Source organism: Toxorhynchites rutilus, chromosome 3 (genome assembly GCF_029784135.1).
Source record: "Toxorhynchites rutilus septentrionalis strain SRP chromosome 3, ASM2978413v1, whole genome shotgun sequence".
Taxonomy (NCBI): domain Eukaryota; kingdom Metazoa; phylum Arthropoda; class Insecta; order Diptera; family Culicidae; genus Toxorhynchites; species Toxorhynchites rutilus.
In genome coordinates, this window is record NC_073746.1 from 64,672,634 (window position 1) to 64,694,159 (window position 21,526).

General features: G+C 40.6%; 3 protein-coding genes across 3 annotated transcripts; 2 read left to right on the top strand and 1 right to left on the bottom strand.

Moving 5' to 3' along the window:
* The first annotated feature begins 7,438 nt into the window (after nt 1-7,438).
* Nucleotides 7,439-8,249, top strand: LOC129776778 (adult cuticle protein 1-like). Its single transcript, XM_055782618.1, has 2 exons — nt 7,439-7,587; nt 7,666-8,249. Exons 1-2 carry the CDS (start codon nt 7,582-7,584, stop codon nt 8,038-8,040), a joined length of 381 nt encoding a protein of 126 aa, XP_055638593.1. The 5' UTR covers nt 7,439-7,581; the 3' UTR covers nt 8,041-8,249.
* Nucleotides 8,250-17,158: 8,909 nt separating this feature from the next.
* Nucleotides 17,159-17,764, top strand: LOC129777627 (uncharacterized). The gene is made up of 2 exons (XM_055784004.1): nt 17,159-17,292; nt 17,354-17,764. Exons 1-2 carry the CDS (start codon nt 17,287-17,289, stop codon nt 17,723-17,725), a joined length of 378 nt encoding a protein of 125 aa, XP_055639979.1. The 5' UTR covers nt 17,159-17,286; the 3' UTR covers nt 17,726-17,764.
* Nucleotides 17,749-18,381, bottom strand: LOC129777628 (adult cuticle protein 1-like). Its single transcript, XM_055784005.1, has 2 exons — nt 18,240-18,381; nt 17,749-18,170 (listed from the first exon to the last, which is right to left on the bottom strand). Exons 1-2 carry the CDS (start codon nt 18,243-18,245, stop codon nt 17,880-17,882), a joined length of 297 nt encoding a protein of 98 aa, XP_055639980.1. The 5' UTR covers nt 18,246-18,381; the 3' UTR covers nt 17,749-17,879.
* Between the last annotated feature and the right edge of the window lie 3,145 nt (nt 18,382-21,526).

The window sequence follows — 21,526 nt, forward strand, 5'->3', positions numbered from 1 at the left end:
CTCTTTACCCCGTCCATAAGGTTCTGTACAACGTCAGGTTGTAGTTTTTCTTGAACAGAAATCCATTTTCTCTTGAAGTCCGCCTCCGATTTGACAACTTTTGGGTTCTTCCGGAGGGCCTGCTTCATAATCGCCCAATATTTCTCTATTGGGCGGAGCTCCGGTGCGTTGGGCGGGTTCATTTCCTTTGGCACGAAGGTGACCCCGTTGGCTTCGTACCACTCCAACACGTCCTTTGAATAGTGGCACGAAGCGAGATCCGGCCAGAAGATGGTCGGGCCCTCGTGCTGTTTCAATAGGGGTAGTAGGCGCTTCTGTAGGCACTCCTTAAGGTAAACCTGCCCGTTTACCGTGCCGGTCATCACGAAGGGGGCGCTCCGCTTTCCGCAAGAGCAGATCGCTTGCCACACCATGTACTTTTTGGCAAACTTGGATAGTTTCTGCTTGCGAATCTCCTCCGGAACGCTGAATTTGTCCTCTGCGGAGAAGAACAACAGGCCCGGCAGCTGACGAAAGACCGCTTTGACGTAGGTTTCGTCGTCCATTACCAGGCAATGCGGCTTCGTTAGCATTTCGGTGTACAGCTTCCGGGCTCGCGTCTTCCCCACCATGTTTTGCCTTTCGTCGCGGTTAGGAGCCTTCTGAACCTTGTATGTACGCAGGCCCTCCCGCTGCTTGGTCCGCTGGACGAATGAACTTGACAAATTCAGCTTATTGGCGACATCCCGGACCGAACTTCTCGGATCACGTCTAAACTGCTGAAATACGCGCTTGTGATCTTTTTCCCTGACGGAGCATCCATTTTTGCCGTTCTTCATCTTCCGGTCGATGGTTAGGTTCTCGAAGTATCGTTTTAGTACTCTGCTGACCGTGTATTGGACGATTCCCAGCATCTTACCGATGTCCCGATGTGACAACTCCGGATTCTCGAAATGAGTGCGCAGGATTAATTCACGACGCTCTTTTTCGTTCGACGACATTTTTCCAAATTTACGAAAAATTGACAGTGAAGCATGGCCAACGTGATCTATACACTCTTATCTGATTATAAGCGAAAGCTGAAGATATAATTCCTAAAAATTAAATTTCTACAGCGTTTTTTCCGTGATGCAATTTGATGTGACACACCCTTTATATTTTTAAACGGTTTTATTTAGCTTGCCCTGTAATCTGTTTGTATGTTTGTAACGTGTTTGTCTGTAGCGCTGACCCACATTAATAGAAATTTGACCCCCTTTCTGTTGACCGATTGATCTGAAATTTGGAACACATCTTTATCTCTGTAGTCATTATGAGACTGCGTATTTCATGATCTTGCAAATTCAAGATGGCGGCCGCTACAAAATGGCGGATCACATATTGTCTCGAAACCTCATCGATATGGGTTTTACAAATCCACATCAATATGGGTATCAAATGAAAGGGCTTGACTAGTAGAACACGGTTATTTATGAAAAATGCAATTCCAAGATGGCTGCCACTACCAAATGGCGGACTACATATTATGTCAAAACCCCGTTAATATGGGTATCAAATGAAAAGGCTTCACTAGTAGAACACAGTTATTTATGAAAAATATAAACCCAAGATGGCTGCCACTACAAAATGGCGGACTATATATTTTCTCAAAACATCATTAATATGGGTATCAAATGAAAGGGCTTGACTAGTAGAATACGGTTATTTAGGAAAAATGCAAATCCAAGACGGCTTCAACTACAAAATGGTGGACTGCATATTTTCTCAAAACCCTATTATTATGGGTATCAAATGAAAGGGCTTGACTAGTAGAATACGGTTATATTTTCTATGTATTTTCTACAATCCACTCAATATCGGTATCAAATGAAATTATTTTACTGATAGAATACAGTACAACGGTTTTATTGTAGAGAAATATTCCAATGAAACGGATAATGTACTAAAAACTAGAAAATAAAATAAGTAAAAAAAACTTTTTAAGCTAAACGGTTTAATTGTGATTAAACATAATAATGTACTAAAAGCTTGAAAATAATTAGTCAAGTAGCAGTTAGCAGTTATCACACCTATCCTTCGTTATTCTAGGACATTGATAAGACTAAAAAAAATTGTGGGGCACGTTGGATTTCCATTATCCACAATTAGCGACTTCATCATATGTCCCACGATTTTATTTTGATCTTATCAATGTCCTAGACTAATGAAGGAGAGGTGTGATCACTGCTAACTGCTACTTGTCTAATTATTTTCTAGATTCTAGTACATTGTTATGTTTAATCAAAATTGAACCGTTTAACTTAAAAAGTTTTCTTACTTATTTTATTATATATATATTTTTTTTTGAATCCTGAGGATTTATATATATATATATGTATATATATATATATATATATATATATATATATATATATATATATATATATATATATATATATATATATATATACTAGCTAACCCGGCAAACTTCGTCCCGCCCATTTACTTGATTAATTCTCGAGTAATGCAGAAATTTTTGTTTTATTTGTATGGCAGCCACCCCTAAGAGAGGGGGGAGGGGTATCTAACCACCATAGAAACATTCATTGCACCCTAAAACTTTCACATGCCAACTTTGGTTTCGTTTGATTGATTAATTTCCGAGTAATGCAAAAAATTGTGTTTCATTTGTATGGCAGCCCCCTCTAAGAGAGGGGGAAGGAGTATCTTATCACCATACAAACATTTATTGCATCCTAAAACCTCCACATGCCAAATTTGGTTTCATTTGCTTGATTAATTCTCGAGTAATGCAGAAATTTATGTTTCATTTGTATGGCAGTCCCCCCTTTGAGTGGGGGAAGGACTGTCTAACCATCATAGAAACATTTATTGCACCCTAAAACTTTCACATGCCAACTTTGGTTTCGTTTGATTGATTAATTTCCGAGTAATGCAAAAAATTGTGTTTCATTTGTATGGCAGCCCCCTCTAAGAGAGGGGGAAGGAGTATCTTATCACCATACAAACATTTATTGCATCCTAAAACCTCCACATGCCAAATTTGGTTTCATTTGCTTGATTAATTCTCGAGTAATGCAGAAATTTATGTTTCATTTGTATGGCAGTCCCCCCTTTGAGTGGGGGAAGGACTGTCTAACCATCATAGAAACATTTATTGCACCCTAAAACTTTCACATGCCAACTTTGGTTTCGTTTGATTGATTAATTTCCGAGAAATGCAAAAAATTGTGTTTCATTTGTATGGCAGCCCCCTCTAAGAGAGGGGGAAGGAGTATCTTATCACCATACAAACATTTATTGCATCCTAAAACCTCCACATGCCAAATTTGGTTTCATTTGCTTGATTAATTCTCGAGTAATGCAGAAATTTGTGTTTCATTTGTATGGCAGCCCCCCCTTTGAGTGGGGGAAGGACTGTCTAACCATCATAGAAACATTTATTGCACCCTAAAACTTTCACATGCCAACTTTGGTTTCGTTTGATTGAATAATTTCCGAGTAATGCAAGAAATTGTGTTTCATTTGTATGACAGCCCCCTCTAATAGAGGGTGAAGGAGTATCTTATCACCATAGAAACATTTATTGCATCCTAAAACCTCCACATGCCAAATTTGGTTTCATTTGCTTGATTAATTCTCGAGTAATGCAGAAATTTGTGTTTCATTTATATGGCAGCCCCCCCTTTGAGTGGGGGAAGGACTGTCTAACCAGCATAGAAACATTTATTGCACCCTAAAACTTTCACATGCCAACTTTGGTTTCGTTTGATTGATTAATTTCCGAGTAATGCAGAAATTTGTGTTTTATTTGTATGGCAGCCACCCCTAAGAGAGGGGGGAGGGGTATCTAACCACCATAGAAACATTCATTGCACCCTAAAGTTTTCCATATGCCTAATTTGGTTTCATTTGCTTGATTAATTCTCGAGTAATGCAGAAATTTGTGTTTCATTTGTATGGCAGCCCCCCCTTTGAGTGGGGGAAGGACTGTCTAACCATCATAGAAACATTTATTGCACCCTAAAACTTTCACATGCCAACTTTGGTTTCGTTTGCTTCGTTAATTTCCGAGTAATGCAGAAATTTGTGTTTCATTTGTATGGCAGCCCCCCCCCCCTTAGAAAGGGGGGAGGGATCTCAAAATATCACGAAAACCTTCCCCGGCCCCAAAAACCCCTACATACAAATTTTCATGTCGATCGGTTTAGTAGTTTCCGAGTCTATAAGAATCAGACAGACAGACAGACATCACTCCATTATTATATATATATATATATATATATATATATATATATATATATATATATATATATATATATATATATATGAAGTCGCTAATTGTGTATATATATATATATATATATATATATATATATATATATATATATATATATATATTCCCCTTTTTCCAAAAATTACATTTAAAAAAATCATAACTCTTGAACTACCGAACCGATTCCGATAATCGGCATTATCAATTGAAGGCAATAAACTAGTCTTTGAAAAAAATATTGCACTTGCAAAAAATGGAATTATTTTCGCATGGATCTAGTCTAGTCGCATAGCAATATCGAACGAGGAATAAAAACATGTTAACTTTGGAAAATCAGGACTCAAAAACGAAAAAGAACACATCTTTGCTTTTCGGATATGTTACGTAAAAAAATCAGCTTTCAAGAAAAAATATTTAAAAATATAGCGCCCTTGGACCCGAAGATATTTTTTGAGATATTTTATGTGAAAAATCCTCAGGATTCAAAAAAAAATATATATATATAATAAAATAAGTAAGAAAACTTTTTAAGTTAAACGGTTCAATTTTGATTAAACATAATAATGTACTAAAAGCTTGAAAATAATTAGTCAAGTAGCAGTTAGCAGTGATCACACCTCTCCTTCATTAGTCTAGGACATTGATAAGATCAAAATAAAATCGTGGGACATATGATGAAGTCGCTAATTGTGGATAATGGAAATCCAACGTGCCCCACAATTTTTTTTAGTCTTATCAATGTCCTAGAATAATGAAGGATAGGTGTGATAACTGCTAACTGCTACTTGACTAATTATTTTCAAGCTTTTAGTACATTATTATGTTTAATCACTATATATATATATATATATATATATATATATATATATATATATATATATATATATATATATATATATATATATATATATATATATATATATATATATATATATATATATATATATATATATATATATATATATATATTTTAGGCTGTCAAAAAAGTCCTGTGGTATTTTTTTTTAATTTTCATTTGTTCATAAAATTAGTTAGTTACAATTATCTGTTTTAAGTCAAATATGCCCCGTTTTGTTCGATGACTTGTTCCCAACGAGATGCCAACTTCATAATACCCCTGTTATACAAGCTCGCTTCCTTATTGGCAAAAAAAACTCGGATAGCCAATTTTCACAGGCCTCTTTTGTGGCTAACTTCTGACTACCAAGCTCGTTCGCCATGGACAAAAACAAGTGGTAGTCACTTGGTGCAAGGTCCGGACTATACGGCGGGTGCAAAAGAACCTCCCTTTCGAGCTCCCGGAGCTTCTGGCGCGTCACCAAAAAGTGTATGGCCTGGCGTTCTCCTGATGGAAGACAATGCGGCCTCTGTTTATCAAAGATGGCCTCTTCTTCATGAGTGCTACCTTCAAGCGGTCCAGTTGTTGGCAGTACAGGTCCGAATTGAGCGTTTGGCCATAGGGAAGCAGCTCATAATAGATTATTCCTTGACAATCCCACCAAACACACAGCAGAACCTTCCTGGCCGTTAATGAGGGCTTGGCCACCGTCTGAGCCGCTTCAGCGGGCTTCGACCACAACCGTTTGCGCTTCACGTTGTCGTAAGTGACCCACTTTTCATTGCCAGTCACCATCCGCTTCAGAAACGGGTAGATTTTGATTCTGCCATACAAATGGAACACAAATGTCTGCATAACTCGAGAACTAATAAAGCAAATGAAGCCAAATTTGGGATGTGAAGGTTTTTGGATACGGGAAATGTTTCTATGATGGTATGACACCGCTCCTTTCTCCGGAATGGAGAGGGGGTTCCATGAAAATAATACACATATCCCAATCAAACATGACAATTGAAAATATTCGGAAAACTCTGAAGGAAAATGGAAAAATTCGAAAAATTCAATTCGCATGTTTTCTAAAATTACATATTGACGAGCGTTGTTAGTCCATTTGATGTTTGCGGTAACGAATTGATCTTCGTTCGAAAGTAGAAATGGATTTTAATGTGATAAAACGCACTCCTATATCGTCTTCTATCTATATAAAAAATGGATCGCCGAATGTGTTGATAAGAGCAAAACTCGAGAAAGAAATTATCCAATTTAGGTCTGTCTTCATTCTATCATGTTTTCTGTATCAATCGTTTATTCCATGTAACGGAGAAACGTGTTATTTGCAAGTGGATGAAAAATCTTGCACGAGAATTGTGTCTGATAATAATTTGATGTTAGAATGTCGAGTTTTGGTGGAAGTACTGAAATTTTATAGTAAAAAATAATGTTGTAGGGTAGATTTGAAGATCAATCAATGTACAATTCTGCGATTGGACCCATGAACTTGCACTTAGTAAGAAAACGTAGATGTGATAATGAAATTAAATTTTTGGTGGGATGAAGTTTGCCGCGTTAGCTAGTTCGAAATAAAAACTAATCACATTTCCCTTTATCTTCACTTCGCGTACTTCATTGTAATAAATAATCATGCTCAAAATCGGACTTATATAGTGTCTGGAACCGATCTGACGTCGATCGCCCAAGGACAACTGCCCAACTTATTGGAAGACAGCCTGTCTCGGCTGACTGGGAACTGGATCTTGCTGATTTATATACAAAACCTGATTTATTTACTTTCTCGCAGTGGAAACCGATTTGATATTCAATTATTCCTAACTTGATAGATCGATGTTCGATCGAATAGGAATTAAATATAAAGCACTTTCTTAAATCTATGGAGAACATCCTTCAACCAGACACCCCCCAGACAAGCCTTCTCACGATCACCAGCACGAGCGCTTCGCTTCCCAGTCCTAGGGAGGAATATTTTCCCGATCAGATCACCACCCCCTGCGCGCAGTTGATTCAGAAGCTCATCACGAGATGCATCGTTCTGAGCGAAGAGTTATACGAAATGCATCAATTACCTCATTAATGCATCAAGTTGTCGCCGGCAGTAGCTGATGAATTGATCGCGGGTAATGTATGCAAATATTCAGCGGACAACTCCGACGCCGGCAAATGGATTTGGATCCACATCTCGCGGGACGGAATCCGATTGCGGGTTTGCTGATGAAATTTTCCTCCGGCTTGGGTTATGCATGGAAAGCAGATTATTGGCCAGTGCTGTTTAGTTATTCCGTTTCGGCCGTACCCACGCCGGACCATGGGACCGGTGAGTCTCCTGTCAGAAATGGAAATCATCTCTGGAATGAAACCCCGGCCCTGGACTATAAAAGTGGACGGAAGATCACCGATTTGTATCACAGTACGTTAAGCATCCACGTCAGCAGTAGTGTTTCGTAGCAATACCAGTCTCTGCCAACTGCCAAAGATGAAGGTGAGAAGCTGTTGGTGTCAATGTGGATTATTAGGTACCCCAGGATACTAATGTAGTTCGCTATCGTTTCATCAACAGAGCTTCGCTGCCCTAGTCATAGCCGCCATCATGCTGGCCGCGGACGGCTCGGTTATTCCGCTGTTACTACCAGGTCCGATAGCTATCCCAGCCCCCGCTGGGCTTGCCATCCCAGGGGCAACCGTTGTGCAATCGAATCCACCACCAGCCATTCTACTCCCAGCACCGCTATCTGCAATCACCGTCGACGCCTCAGGCGCTCCAGCTGTCATCCTAGCAGGAGCCCCAGCTGCGCCCGCAGTTGTTGCCATTGCTCCAGTTCCAGCTGCTACCTCGGTTTCGGCTACCCGTGGTGCCGTTCACGTAGCGCCACTGCCAGGACACGCCGTCTCACAGCAACAGCTCAATCTGGCTCCTGCCCCGGGAGCGGAATAAAATGCTCATCACCGAGCGACCAAGACAGATCCGCGCGCATGCCAACAGTTACCGACCCAGATCGCCGAAGCCCACCATCGGAATGGAGCCTTGTTCGAAACGATCGGAGATTCCATCTGGGGTGGGTGAGTTCGTAGTCCCGCTATCCCGATGATCCAAACTCCACAAGTATGATCCAATAAATTGCGAAGTTTTAAAGCAACAAGGTACAGATATTTTTTCTTCTTCAAAAATAGTGGAATATCCTTCGAAACAACGTTGATTGTAGTGACCGATTGCTAGTGTTATGTCCTGTGAATTAATATGTCTATAATTGTAGTGTTGGTTATTGGTTTTATCCCAAAGTTTTCTTAATCTTGATTGAGTTAAAGCATGTCTAGTTATTGTTGTGAAATTGGAACCTTTTGATAGTATTGCTTACGTAACTGCTGAAATTACTGAATTTTCCCCAAAAGCACCTTATGCCAAGTAATTGAAAACAATATGGATATGCTAACAACGGCTACTAAAGTATAAACCAAGTGTCGAAGTGCTTATCGTTAATCGTGTGCTGTGATTGAAGGTATCCCGACAGATCAGGACTAATCAGAACATCACGGATTACGATTTGCCGAAAAAAATGGATCGTTGTTCGAGAAGGATCTTCTGTTGGAACCTTGAACCACTGCGACCATCAATGTGATCTATTGAAGAAGGATGCAAGCCGTATCGAATAAATAAACCACTCAATCGGAACATCAAACAGAATAAAGTAGCCAAAATCCGAATCCGTGGCTGTACTACCTGATATAACTAGAACGAAATCTCTTAATTAACGACGAAACGTATGTTAAGGTCGACTTTCAAGGCAAGGCAAGAAAGGTCAAATTTGATAGTAAAAAGACTATGAATTGGGAATTACACAGAACGGTGTATCTCAAAAATTGATTTAACCTTTATGAAGTTCTATGATGGTCCAATGACATGAGGGATGTGTAGGGATGTGCTGCTGTGATCTGGGAATAGTGGAGTTCAACTTATCAAAAATAACTGAGTCTTCCTAAATGTCTCCAGCTCCGCCCGTGACCAGCTATAAACTTACTTTACCTTACCTTACTACCTCTTTTTTATCGATGATGATTTGTTCAGTAATTTCCCGATGATGTCTAGTAGACTTTTAGGATTATTCGAAGCTGGCTTCGCTGATTTCAACAACAGCACCAACTTTTAGATCATTTGTCAGGAGTTTTGTTACCTTCGTTCAGACGATTTTACAGTACCGTTCGGCTGCTTCCTTTCATATGACGTGGATAGTTGGGCTAGGTCTCTAGATAGCGATAGCCACGATAAAGGGTGTCCCACATCAAATAGCATCACGTAAAAAAACGCTGTTAAAAATTGCTTAGTTATCCGATCCTTTTCAAACTTTCAAACAATAAAATATAAGCTTTTGGTATATTTATTTCATTCAATACCATAACCGTATACTCGCATCTTACGCTTAACTCTACTCATAAGGTTCTGTACAACATCTGGCTGCAGCTTCTTCTGTATGTAAACCCACTTCCTCTTCATATATGCCTCACATTTGATCTCCTTGGGATGCTTCCGTAGTGCCTGCTTCATAATAGCCCAGTATTTTTTTATGTGCCTTAGTTCCGGTGCATTGACCTTCGATACAAAAGTAGCCCCGTTGGTTTCGTACCACTCAAGGACATCCTTTGAATAGTGGCACGAAGCTAGACCCGGCCGGAAGATCGTAGGGCCATCATGTTGCTTCAACGGAGGAAGCAGACGCCCGTTTATAGTCCCGGTAGTCACGAACGGCGCACTCCGTTTGCCACATGAGCAGATCACTCGACAAATCATGTATTTCTTGGCAAACTCCGAGTAAGATATGACAGATTTGACAACTACCCAGCGACACCAAAATCGGCTTGCATAGACTTGGGAATTGAATGTTTCAGAGCGTAACTGTTGTCATCAAGCACGAACCTTCGAAGTGCGGTGATGCAGGAGGACTGAACGACCATTTTGTATCAGTGGTGACGAAGTGCTCCATGAGTTTTTCGTGGTCAGCTCATGACTTACTTCGATGAAGTTGGTACCGCGATCGCTGACTATCTCCAGAGGGGCACCTCTCCGAGCGATAAAATTTCTAATGGCAAGGATGCATGAGTCGGTTGTGAGGCTGTGAGCAACTCCACAATGTATTGCTCGAACCGTTAGGCATGTGATCAGCACTCCCCATCTCAGTCCTCCGACAAGCAACTACATGCATAGGACCGAAGTAGTCGATACCAACGTAGGATAATTGACGACAGATGGTTTTTAGACGCGTAGGTGGTAGAGCTGACATTTCTGGAGCTGCTGGCGTCGCCTGGCAAATCTTGCAGAACTGACATCGGGCTCGCACGCGTTTGTAACTCGACCGTAGCTGAGACACGTAAAATCTACGCCGGATCTGGTTGAGTTCTGGTGGTTCATGTAGCAGAACTGCTGGTGAACACTGGCTGGTTGGTTGGTAACGGGATGACACAACAGTATCGGCGCTTCACACTATTTTCTACGTATTAACAAGCGTCTATACGACCTTTCATTTGCAGCAGCCCCTCTTCATCCAAGAACGGTCTGAGACCATTTGGTTGCTGTAGTGCAGCTATCTCTCCGACGAATTGAGCATTCTGAACTAGTTTAAGAATTAACAACTCTGCTTGCCGAAGTTCTTCCTGTGTCAATGGGCCGGTGACGGTGGGCTCCTTTAATAGATTCTTGCGCAGATTCGATGGATACCGCTGTACGAAAGCTACATGACACAGCAACCGCTTCCATCTAGAGAAATCTTGTCACCTGAACATTACACGCTTGACGGAGTGATGTAGCACCTTGACTAGTTTGTCTTCTGCGGTGTAATCGAAGCTCCATACTGAAACAGGATACTTCTCTTTTGCCTCCCACGAGAATCTGGACACGGAACCAACGACTGGCAGGAGAAAAATTCGGAAGTTTCTACCATTTCGTCACATCGTCAGCAACGTTCAGTTTCGTCGGAATTCAATTCCATTCGTTAACCTCGGTGAGCTTTAGAATTTAGCTGATCCGCACTGTGATCCGGTGATCGGAATTCAGCCAGTATAGAACGTCACGTGTATCCGGTTTAGGCTGGTGAGACTTCAAGATACCGTTCGCTAAGCGGTGATAATCGTTGCGCACATGTTCTGGACAGCGACGCCGTAATCTATCAAAACTCATTGTTTCTGAATCTTGCTTTCTCGCCATCTCCGCAAGTTGTCTTTGTATCTGCTCGATCGCCTTGCTAACGTCATCTGTCTGACGGTTACCAACGTTGCCAAATTTGCATTCGGTGGAGGAACAACTGCATGAACGCTCAACTCCTCTCGTATCTGCCATTCAATTCTTCCATACGATACTCAAACTGAGACTTCAAATCATTAATCGCGTTCTGCATCTCGCGGTCCTTTCCCCGAAGTATTTTTGCGTACGCCTGCTGCTGCTCTTCAAACCTACTTTGCATCTGGTCCATTCTTCCTGGAACTCCTTGAGTAGCTCTCATTTTCCTTGGTTGTCCGCTGCTCTTGGCTCCGCTTCATTTTGTGCCTAAGCTGTAGAGATGACCGATGGGATCTGGCTTGTTCATTTCGCTAAACACACTGAACAATCCTTCAATTTCCTGAGTCACACCCACGCACCCAAAATGGAGCCAATTACTGCATTTGCCACAACAAACCATCCGGCTGTTGTCTACATCCTTGCACAGCGCACAACTCACACCTGGCTAGGGCTCTGCATAGTCATAGCAAACTAAGGATAGTCAGCTGACTAGCTGACTGACTATATCCGCATTCAGTTGGTAATGACTTTTGGCTTCTTCGCGCAGTTTCTCCGGCAAAACGACTAAACAATTAGTCGGGCGTTTAGACGCTATCTCCCTCTACCGACTCGATGGTATCATTTCCCCCAAAACGAATTCGTTCTGATTTCTCTCTCTCTCTCTCTCTCTATTTCTCTCCCTCTCTCTCTCTCTCTTCCTCTATCTATACTACTAACAAATATGTAGCTGTTGATTTAATAATTCTTTCTGCTTTTTTTAATAATTTTTGCAATGATAAAAAATGACTTTTTATTTTGCTGGCGGTGTAAGATGGCCCACCCTCGGATTAAAACGGACCATTACGAGATAAGACGAACCAAGACTATTTTCAAACAGATTAGTCTAGTAAAAATAACAGGAACAGTATTGTCTAAAGTACTAAATACATGTTTAGGGTTCTTCATAAACTACACAAAAACTTCTGTAAAGGTCATCCATATTCCACGTGCAGAGTTTAGAAAATATTCGTGAAAAAATGGTCCGTTCCCTCCCAGGGCACATTTTGCATTATTTCACACATTACACGAATTTTATATGAGGGGCTTAGAATGCAAGGGGTGTAAGTGACTTGATCGATTTCTCTTCATCAACTGTTTCTTTAGTTAATAACTCAACTGCAAAAACGTTAAAATTTAAGTTTGCTATATAATCCGATAGTTGAGGTTCTGATCTATCTTCCACATTGTCGAATACAGGTGGGAATGCGTTTGCAGCTAAGTTATGACCAAAAGAGAGAGTCGACGTAGAGAAATCGATCAAATCACTTACCACCCTTTCATTCTTAGCCCCTCATATTATATATTACATTCCTTTTCACGCCGGAAAACCGGAACAATGTACTGAAGGAATGGGACACTGGCAACTAACGTAATATACAGGCAAACCTATTTTTGTGCGGTCCCTTTTTGCGTCATTCCTCGTTTGTGCGATTTTATTATGACATCGGGTCTTGAATCACACAAACCAATCGCACAAATTTGAAGGCGACATTTATCAGCGTCAAAACCCCTTCAATGAATTTTATTCTTTAGTCCGCAAAAATACCATAGTTAACTGGCAACGCAAATGGAACGAAGATGAATTGGGCCGGTGGCTCCACTCGATTATCCCTAGGGTTACCCTCAAACCATGGTTCAAAAGTCTGGACTTGAGTCGGGACTTTATTCGCACCTTCTCCCGACTCACGTCCAATCACTGTTCGTTAGACGCGCTACTCTTTCGTATTATTCTTGCCGACAGCAATATTTGTGTTTGTGGCCAAGGTTACCACGACATCGAGCACGTTGTTTGGTCGTCACCCTTCTAAACTCGAGTCGACCGCGAGTAATCGGTTTCCTATATTATTAACATTAGAATTAAGGAAAAATGTATTTATACTAGTAACAATACAGTAAGGAGTTCGGCTCCTTTAAACTTATGTAACTGAGCCTGTAAAAATAAACGATTTAAATAAAAAAAAATCGCACCTAAACAGTCACACAAATGAGAAATCGCACAAAAAGCAACCGCACAAAAACAGGTTTGCCTGTACAGTTTTTGCTGGAAAAATTCCTTATTTTGGTTGCCTTGAAAATTAGATCACTTGCAATAGGCAATGGACAAAAACTTTGTTTTGTTTACAATTTTCACATTTCGTGCGCTCAGATGTTGCAAGGTGTTTCGAAATGACAAAAATATGCTATCAATGCTTCTTGCGTAGCATATTTACCAAAATTCTGAGATGATTTATTATAAAACTAGAAGTGGTTCGTCTTACCCCGCCGTCTTACATTAGGCATAGCACCAATCGAGTTACGATTAATAAATCTTGATTTAAAAATAATTTTTTTTTTATATCTGTATTATAGTGACTTTCAGCTCATTTGGCTGGTTCGTCACTTTTACTTCCATTTTTGGAAGAATGTCGGGAGTGAGAATTGAACTCGTGACCTTCAGCGTGAGAGGCATGGATGTTACCACTACGCCAGATCGTAAAAATAAACAATTAAGGATAATCATGATAGTCAAATTTCTATGATAGAGCTCTTCATAATGGACCTTTTCACTTCTGGACTATTTGTTTTGGTTTTCAATCATTGTTGTGTTGTTCTATTGATCCTCTTCGAAACACAGTAGCGCGCCATAAAGTGGGAACGTGTTATTGTTTGCTCAAGGTGTTTGGAAGGAGATGCGTCGCAACGAGTGGTTGCGACACTGTTTCTTATTATCGTCCAAATTCCCTTGCAAAAAACTTTTCGATGGTGCAGAGTCACCATAAACTTCCACAAGCATTCACTGTCGACTATTTAGAGCATTTCAAACCTTCTTGTGAAAACGGGACGAATTTAGTTGCCTAATATTTGCACTGTAAATGTCTTAGATAAAAACAATGGTGGAATATTTGGACTCAAAATTCATTCATAAATGGAAGAGATATTAACCCTCTACCGCCCAAGTTTGTTATTTATCTAAAAAGAACCTACTTCACTTTTGTCTCGAATTTCCGACTTTCAAGATAAAATACTCCTAGCAGAAAGCTGCCAGCATAAAAACAATGTGTATGTGTGATAAATGAAAATATTCTAAAGACGTTCTAGTGGGGTTGAACATTGAAAATAATGTCTGAATAATTTGAAAAGAGAATCCGCGAAGCCCGTCTAAAGACGGGATTGGGCTGTAGAGGGTGAACGTTCAAAATCATTCGCTTTTCTCACCCGAAACGATTAAATGGACCCCTATATTGAAAGATCAGACGTAGCCCTACGTCAAAACTGTGTGAGTGGAAATCAGTCTTCCGACAAACACTTACACATGTCCACCCGATGTGAAAATTACATGTCTTTGTTTGAATTCAAACATGATTTTCGCTAGTGTTGAATGTCTATCCCAAACGCGAACAATGATACACAAACATAAACATTGTAAACAAACACGATGTTCATAATTCACGAACATCATGTACAAACATATCACCCGATGTCGCAGTATTCATTGCTTTCGTTTCGTTTCTTTTCACGCACGGAAAGAAATTATTCATCCTAAAATATTTCTTCGTAGAATACTTTTTCACAGAAACGAACTTGAAATTTAGTTCGCATTACAAAAATTGCATGAACTAAGAGGCTATGAGTTCATGCACATTTTGCAAGTCTGATTATATAATCCTTGGTTTCGTGCAAAGAAAACATTCTCTGAATAGAAAGAAGTTTCTATGAGATTTTTTTGCGTGCATGTTGCCAATTGAAGTCTGGGGAAGCTACTGCACAGCGGGCGACGTCGTACAAATGCTGGCCAAATAAATAAATAATTATCCAAAAAATAGTTTTAGATGCATGTTGATATTTTTATGAAAGTTTGATTAGTGCGTTCAAAAAACCAATTCCAAAAAAATCATTTTGCAGGGTAATGTTTCTGAAAAATTTCTGCATCAAACGCATAAAATCAGTTGAAACCAATTGCAAACTCCAAAATATTATTTCATTATGTAACTAATTTTGGTATTTTTCATATTTTCTGAACAAAATGTGATTTATCATGCACTTTTAAATTTGCGTTTAACCCTCATTTTCAGGGGGAACGAATTTTCTGGGGATGCATTTTTCTAAAATGGTTTGGAAGCGTTTGCTTGGAATGAATGCAGGATGGAAAAATGGATGCAAAGAGAACTCATTTTTGGTAAAATGTAAATGGGACTGTTATGCCTTTTTGTGCAGTATAGTAAGAAGCTGGCGCGAGTAACGGGATATTTTTCAGTTTAGCGCAGCATAATTGATTTTATCTTAACAGTATTAATTTGAAATCACTGATTTGGGTAATTTAAATTTATTATATTATATTATTATATATATATATATATATAATAATATAATATATATATATTATTATATATATATATATATATATATATATATATATATATATATATATATATATATATATATATATTCTGAAACCTCCTTCAAGTTTGTTGATATAGTAAAATAGTAAAACGAGAGTCGTTCAACAAGTTGTTTTTTTAAATTTATTACAAGGGAATAGAAATATGTATATAGTGTATGTTGCCAATTGAAGTCTACGGAACCGAGTGCGCAGCGGAGCGACGTCATACAAATACTGGCTAAATAGTTAAATACCCAAAAATATGTTTTAGATGCAGTTTCAGGAAAGTTCACACCAATTCTTGGTATTTTGATGTGAGTAACTAAACATCTCCGCCACGCTTTATTCAATTTTAGTACTTGTTCAAAAAGCTGATAATAGCCGATGTTACATAAATTCAATTTATAAATTGATGCGTGGACTGAATAATGATATCAATTGTGAAGAACTCTGATATCAATTGACACTTATGTTGTTTAGAACAGTTAAAGAGGTGTATTTTATTTGCCCAAAATTTTAGATGAAGCACCCATTGTCATGATAAATGTTTCCCTTCCCTTTTCATATCAACGCACCAACACACCGTGTGTTCAGTGGTGGTGGTGTGCTGTCTAATTCGCTTCTTTTACTCTACACACTGCTGTTGCTTGGGATGAAAATGCGAGAGAAACTGAACATCATGTTTGAACATCATGGGAAACAAACATGACACATTCTTAAACAACGGGTACAAAAAATAATGTTTGTCTGCAAACTTAAAACTGCGAGAGTAGGGAGAACACTGTTCGTCTCGTACCCAGTGTTCAATGTGAAACACGGAAGACTGGTGGAAATAAGGTACTACTAAACGAATGTCTACCACTTTACTTTCTACGCAGTTTCTTCGATAAAGGAGACAAATTAAATTTTCGTATTATAAAAGGAACACTAAATATATCGAGATATGAGCAACCATTCTGTCTTGATGTTGTAGGAAAAACATAAACACATTTAAAACACTCCTAACGACCCACCATCAATTACCCTCTACAATATTCCAAACACAACAAATAAGATTCATTCATTTTGTACACCTTCTCCCTCTTTTTCGTTGCACTCGAACATCTTCAACGGCACTGCACATAAACTATATTCGGAATCACCATGGGAAACATATTTTCAATGACAAACATCCGTTTCGGTGGTACTGGGCCACGGCAGCATGCAAGTGGTCACCAGTTTCTGATTATGAGATATGGAAAATCATAAACCATCAACTGTCTGGAGGTTATTAACAAACAATACCCGCAACAGCGACGAGGTGCAAACAAAAAAAAACTTCCGCTGGCGCAAAGCATCTCATGATTAGCTTGATTTAGCCGTCAGCAATTTCCGAGTGAACATCTGCGTGGTTTTGAAATGACGAGCTCCGATAAAAAGTGCTTGCCAACCATTGCGAAGTGTTACAGTTTATTTAGTCTCGGAGCTGATCAGTTGTTTGATCGTTTTCGTTGAGTGTAACAGTTTTGCGCTTGAGAATGAAAGTAGTGTAACGATAAAGCAATGATTGATAGTTGAAATTTTTAGATCACTCTTTATCAGCAGGTACAATTGGCATGGCTAATCTTCATCTCCGTTGCACTAGTGAAAGGATTCCACCTCACCCCTTCGGAAATACAAAATTTTCCAAACTACCACTTTTTTGGTGATATCTTCGTCGAACCATTCGAAGTGGAACTATTCCAGCATCAAACGATCGATTGGCAGCAAGTTGCGCCTTTCTGGGACTTCTTCCAATCGGAACCACATCGATACATGAGCTATATCGCACCACCAAGTTCACTGGTTTCCTATCTGCCTGCCCGACCAGGTTCTGGGATCACACCAAACGTTTATCTGAACGGCCAAGGCTACAACACCAATCGGTACGTGGCGCCAAGCGTTGTGAAGAAACTCCTAGCCATAAATCCTCGGTGACCAATATTTAGAAAAATAAAGTGTTATCAGATCATGAAATGAAGTGAGTTTATTTGCTTGTTGATAGTTTCTCGTGAATATAAATTTTAATGCGAAATGGCATCGATAGAGCTTGTCGTCTGAGTATTACGTAGGAGGAGAGCGGAGGGTGGATTTAGATGGTTCCTGGAGCTGGAGCCAGATTCAGCTGTTGCTGGTTGATGGCATGTCCGGGCAGTGGAGCGACATGAACTGCTCCACGGTTTGCGTTGACAGATGTCGCCGCTAGGGCTGGCACAGCAGGGGCATCGACTGACACAACGGGCGCCGGGCCAGGGGCATACACTGGCAGTCCCCAGGGCCATGCTCCAGGCCAAGCTCCGGCCCACGGAAGTCCCGCCCATGGCCACGATGGATGAGCCTCGGTGGCCATAGCCATGGCTAGCACAACGAACAAAGCTGCAACCTGTGGGTTATATCCATCGTTAGCAACGGCGCGCGTTGCTGGAAACAAACAATCTCAAATCGCACTCACTTTCATTTTGATCTTCTAGCTGGAACTGGGAGCTGGGTATCCTCACTGATGCAAACGCAACAACTAACTGTGACAACACCTGTCTTCCAGAACCAGCTTATATACTTGGCGTCAGGAATTCTTTAATCGTGGAATCAGAGCCTGGCCCATTTCTTTTTGTGTGTTTGTTTTTTTCTAACCCGGGACTCGTGCCAACAATCGCAATCGGAGAAATACGTACTTTCTAATAGCGCGAGTTCTATGCGAGCGCCTCCCACAAATCACATTAGTGGAGATTGGTATCAGAGGTGACATGCCGCAAGTAGATCTCGATGACAGGCCGATCCGATCGATGCTAGGGAGATACAAATATGTACGCATTCTGCAACGCCCGGCTGCGGATGATAATGAAATGTAAAACTATTTGCAAGAGATTGGAATTTTATGAGCTGCATTCGATTAGAAACAACCGTATGAATATGTTATCAGTTGTTCTCAGTATTTCTCAGACAAAACGTGTTCAAAAAGTTGTTTAAACGCTAATATCAATTGGAATAACATTGAAGCATTGGGACCTTGAATAAGCTGCATCTGATTTTTTCGTGGAAACATGAAATATCAGGAAGAACAATAAAAAAAAACTGTTGCCCATGGGAGCATTAGAATTTCATGTCGAAAAAATAACATCTTAACATAACAGTGATCGGAAGAAACACCCGATAAATCACCTTCTTCCTAAAATTAATTAAAATTTTAAAAAATTAACAAAAACAAATCAAAACCAATATTTTTATGACCTTCCATGGTCAAAATTACGAATTGCAGACGTTTTGACATGCTGATGTTGATTCAAAAAGTCTCAAGCCTTTTGTAGAGCTGCAAAATAGGCTTGTGTGTTTGCCACACCTGTTTTATCTACCTCGAGGATAGTCTAATGATTTTCAATTGGGTTCATCTTGGGGTCCCTTCATATACTTTTTTATCGGTGATACATTTATTGTTTGTTTACTTATTAATTAATTAATTTATTGTTCTATTTATTTATTCCGTTATTTATTTATTTACCTGTTTATTTATTGTTCAAATGTTGTGTATATATTTATTTTGATGTTATTCAATTTTTCGGATATGTTGCTTTAATTCACACTTGCCAACCTAATGAACAAGTATGAATGATACTGACCTTTTTGTAGGAATTTCACGCAACGACTATAATAAATTGCTGGAAATCGTTGTGTTTTTTAAGCAAACCAACAAGAGTGATAAAAAGTCTAATGTTCCGCCACGACAATATATGTCAAGGGTTAGAAGCCGGGTTCATTATTTTCTTGAAATGAAATTCAATTCTGACATTTTGAATAATCAAGACGAAAATGAAACTGGGTGGAAAAATAAACTTTAAAACATATTGAAGAACAAAAGTTCATTTGCTCATATTCACTGGTTGTCTGGATATGTCATTTTGATTTTCGTTTGGAATATATAGGTTTTCGGTGCAACCTAACCCGAAAATCTATGCATTTGACCCATTCCATGAGGTTATGCACCAGAGAACCAAATTTCAAATCTAGTTTTAGGAGAAAACTGAGAACGTTATTTGAATAAGCACTAGTTTATTATTGGCAGACTTATCTCACTTCTTAACTAGGCGAACCTAGCCAGAATTTTCACCTGCCCCCGGGCTTCTGAATGCCAAAGGGGGACTAGGCTCTGCGGAATGCACGTATCTGCATGCTCGTGCTGTTTTAGTCCTGACCGAGGAATTGTCGGACAATCGCGCAGGTGCTAAGGATGACCGACTTTTGGATGCCGGCCAATTCCTTCTCGATGTTCAACACCTTTAGCGCTTCCAGAAGTGTCTTCGGGATAATTCCAGTTCCAGAGAGAACGACTGGAACAATTCTTGGGACCTCCCTTAGCTCCACGGCCAATGGTCGGTACTTGCAGATTTTGCGACCGTGGGTCTCCTCCAGATTCTGGTTCAGTGGAATAGCGACATCGATGATGGTGACTTTGCGGTCGCTCTTGTCGTAAACCATTATATCTGGACGGTTGTGGTGGATCGAGAGGTCGGTCAGAACAGTGCGATCCCAGTACAGCTTGAAACGGTCATTTTCCAGGACAGGTGCAGGCAGGTACCGGTAGTTTGGTACGTTGTCTTCCAGTAGAGCACATTGGAGCGCCAGTTGTCGATGAACAATACGGGCCACGTTGTTGTGGCGCTCGGTGTAGGCTGCGTTGGCCAAAACGGGACAGCCTCCCATAATGTGCTCTATGTTTTCACCTGGTTGATGGCACATCCGGCAAATGTCATCAACGTCTTGATGCCAGACGTACCGCCTGCAGTTTCTCGTCGGCATTATCCTGTTCTGGATGGCTATCATGTCGGCTTCTACTACTGAAGAGAGTTCACCACGCGTTAGCCACAGATTAGATGCGGCCTTGTCGACGTGTGGCCGGTCCAGTTGATGGGGGTGGGCACCATGCACTGCCTTCTGCTTCCAAGCTGCAATCTTCTCCTCCACTGTCTGCAGATTGCAGTTGAGTTGGTACTCCGCTTGCGCCAAGTGCAGAGCGCTGTATCCTCTGTCGGCGGCGCAGACAGCCCGGTATAGCGCGTTTTGGTTGGCGCGTTCTGCGAAGTACTCGCGCAGTTGTCGTACCTGGGCAACACACAGTGCAGAAATGTCGACGATTCCAAGTCCCCCTTCTTTGCGTGGTAGTGAAACTCTCTCCAGTGCCGATTGAGGATGGTGCATTCCGGCCTCTTTGAATGCTTTCCTCATCCTCCTCTCAAGGTCCTCTAGGTTAGTTTTGCTCCATTTGACTACACCAAAACTGAAGGTCAGCAGGGGAACCGCGAATGTGTTGATCGCGCGTACCTTGTTCCCCGCGTTGAGGAAAGTCCTCAGGACACAGTTCACTCGACTCAAGAACTTGTCTCGCAGCTCCGTCTTGATGTCGGAGTGGCGAATCCCGGTGAGCTGTCGGAATCCAAGATATTTATAGGATTCGCCACGAACCATGTCTCTTATAAACTCGCCGTCATAGACCTCGTAGCCTCCGGATTCGGTAAGTTGTCCTTTCAGCAGGTGGACACAGCGACACTTGTCGAGGCCGAACTCCATACAGATGTCCCTGCTTATGTCTTCGACAACCCGGATAGCTACACCTAGACGCTGACGTGAATCAGCGTAGACCTTGAGATCGTCCATGTAAAAGGTATGGGTCACTTCTTCGTGGGCGCCGTCGCCATACCTTATTTTATAGCCATGACCGTTTCTATTGAGCGTCCTACTGAGGGGGTT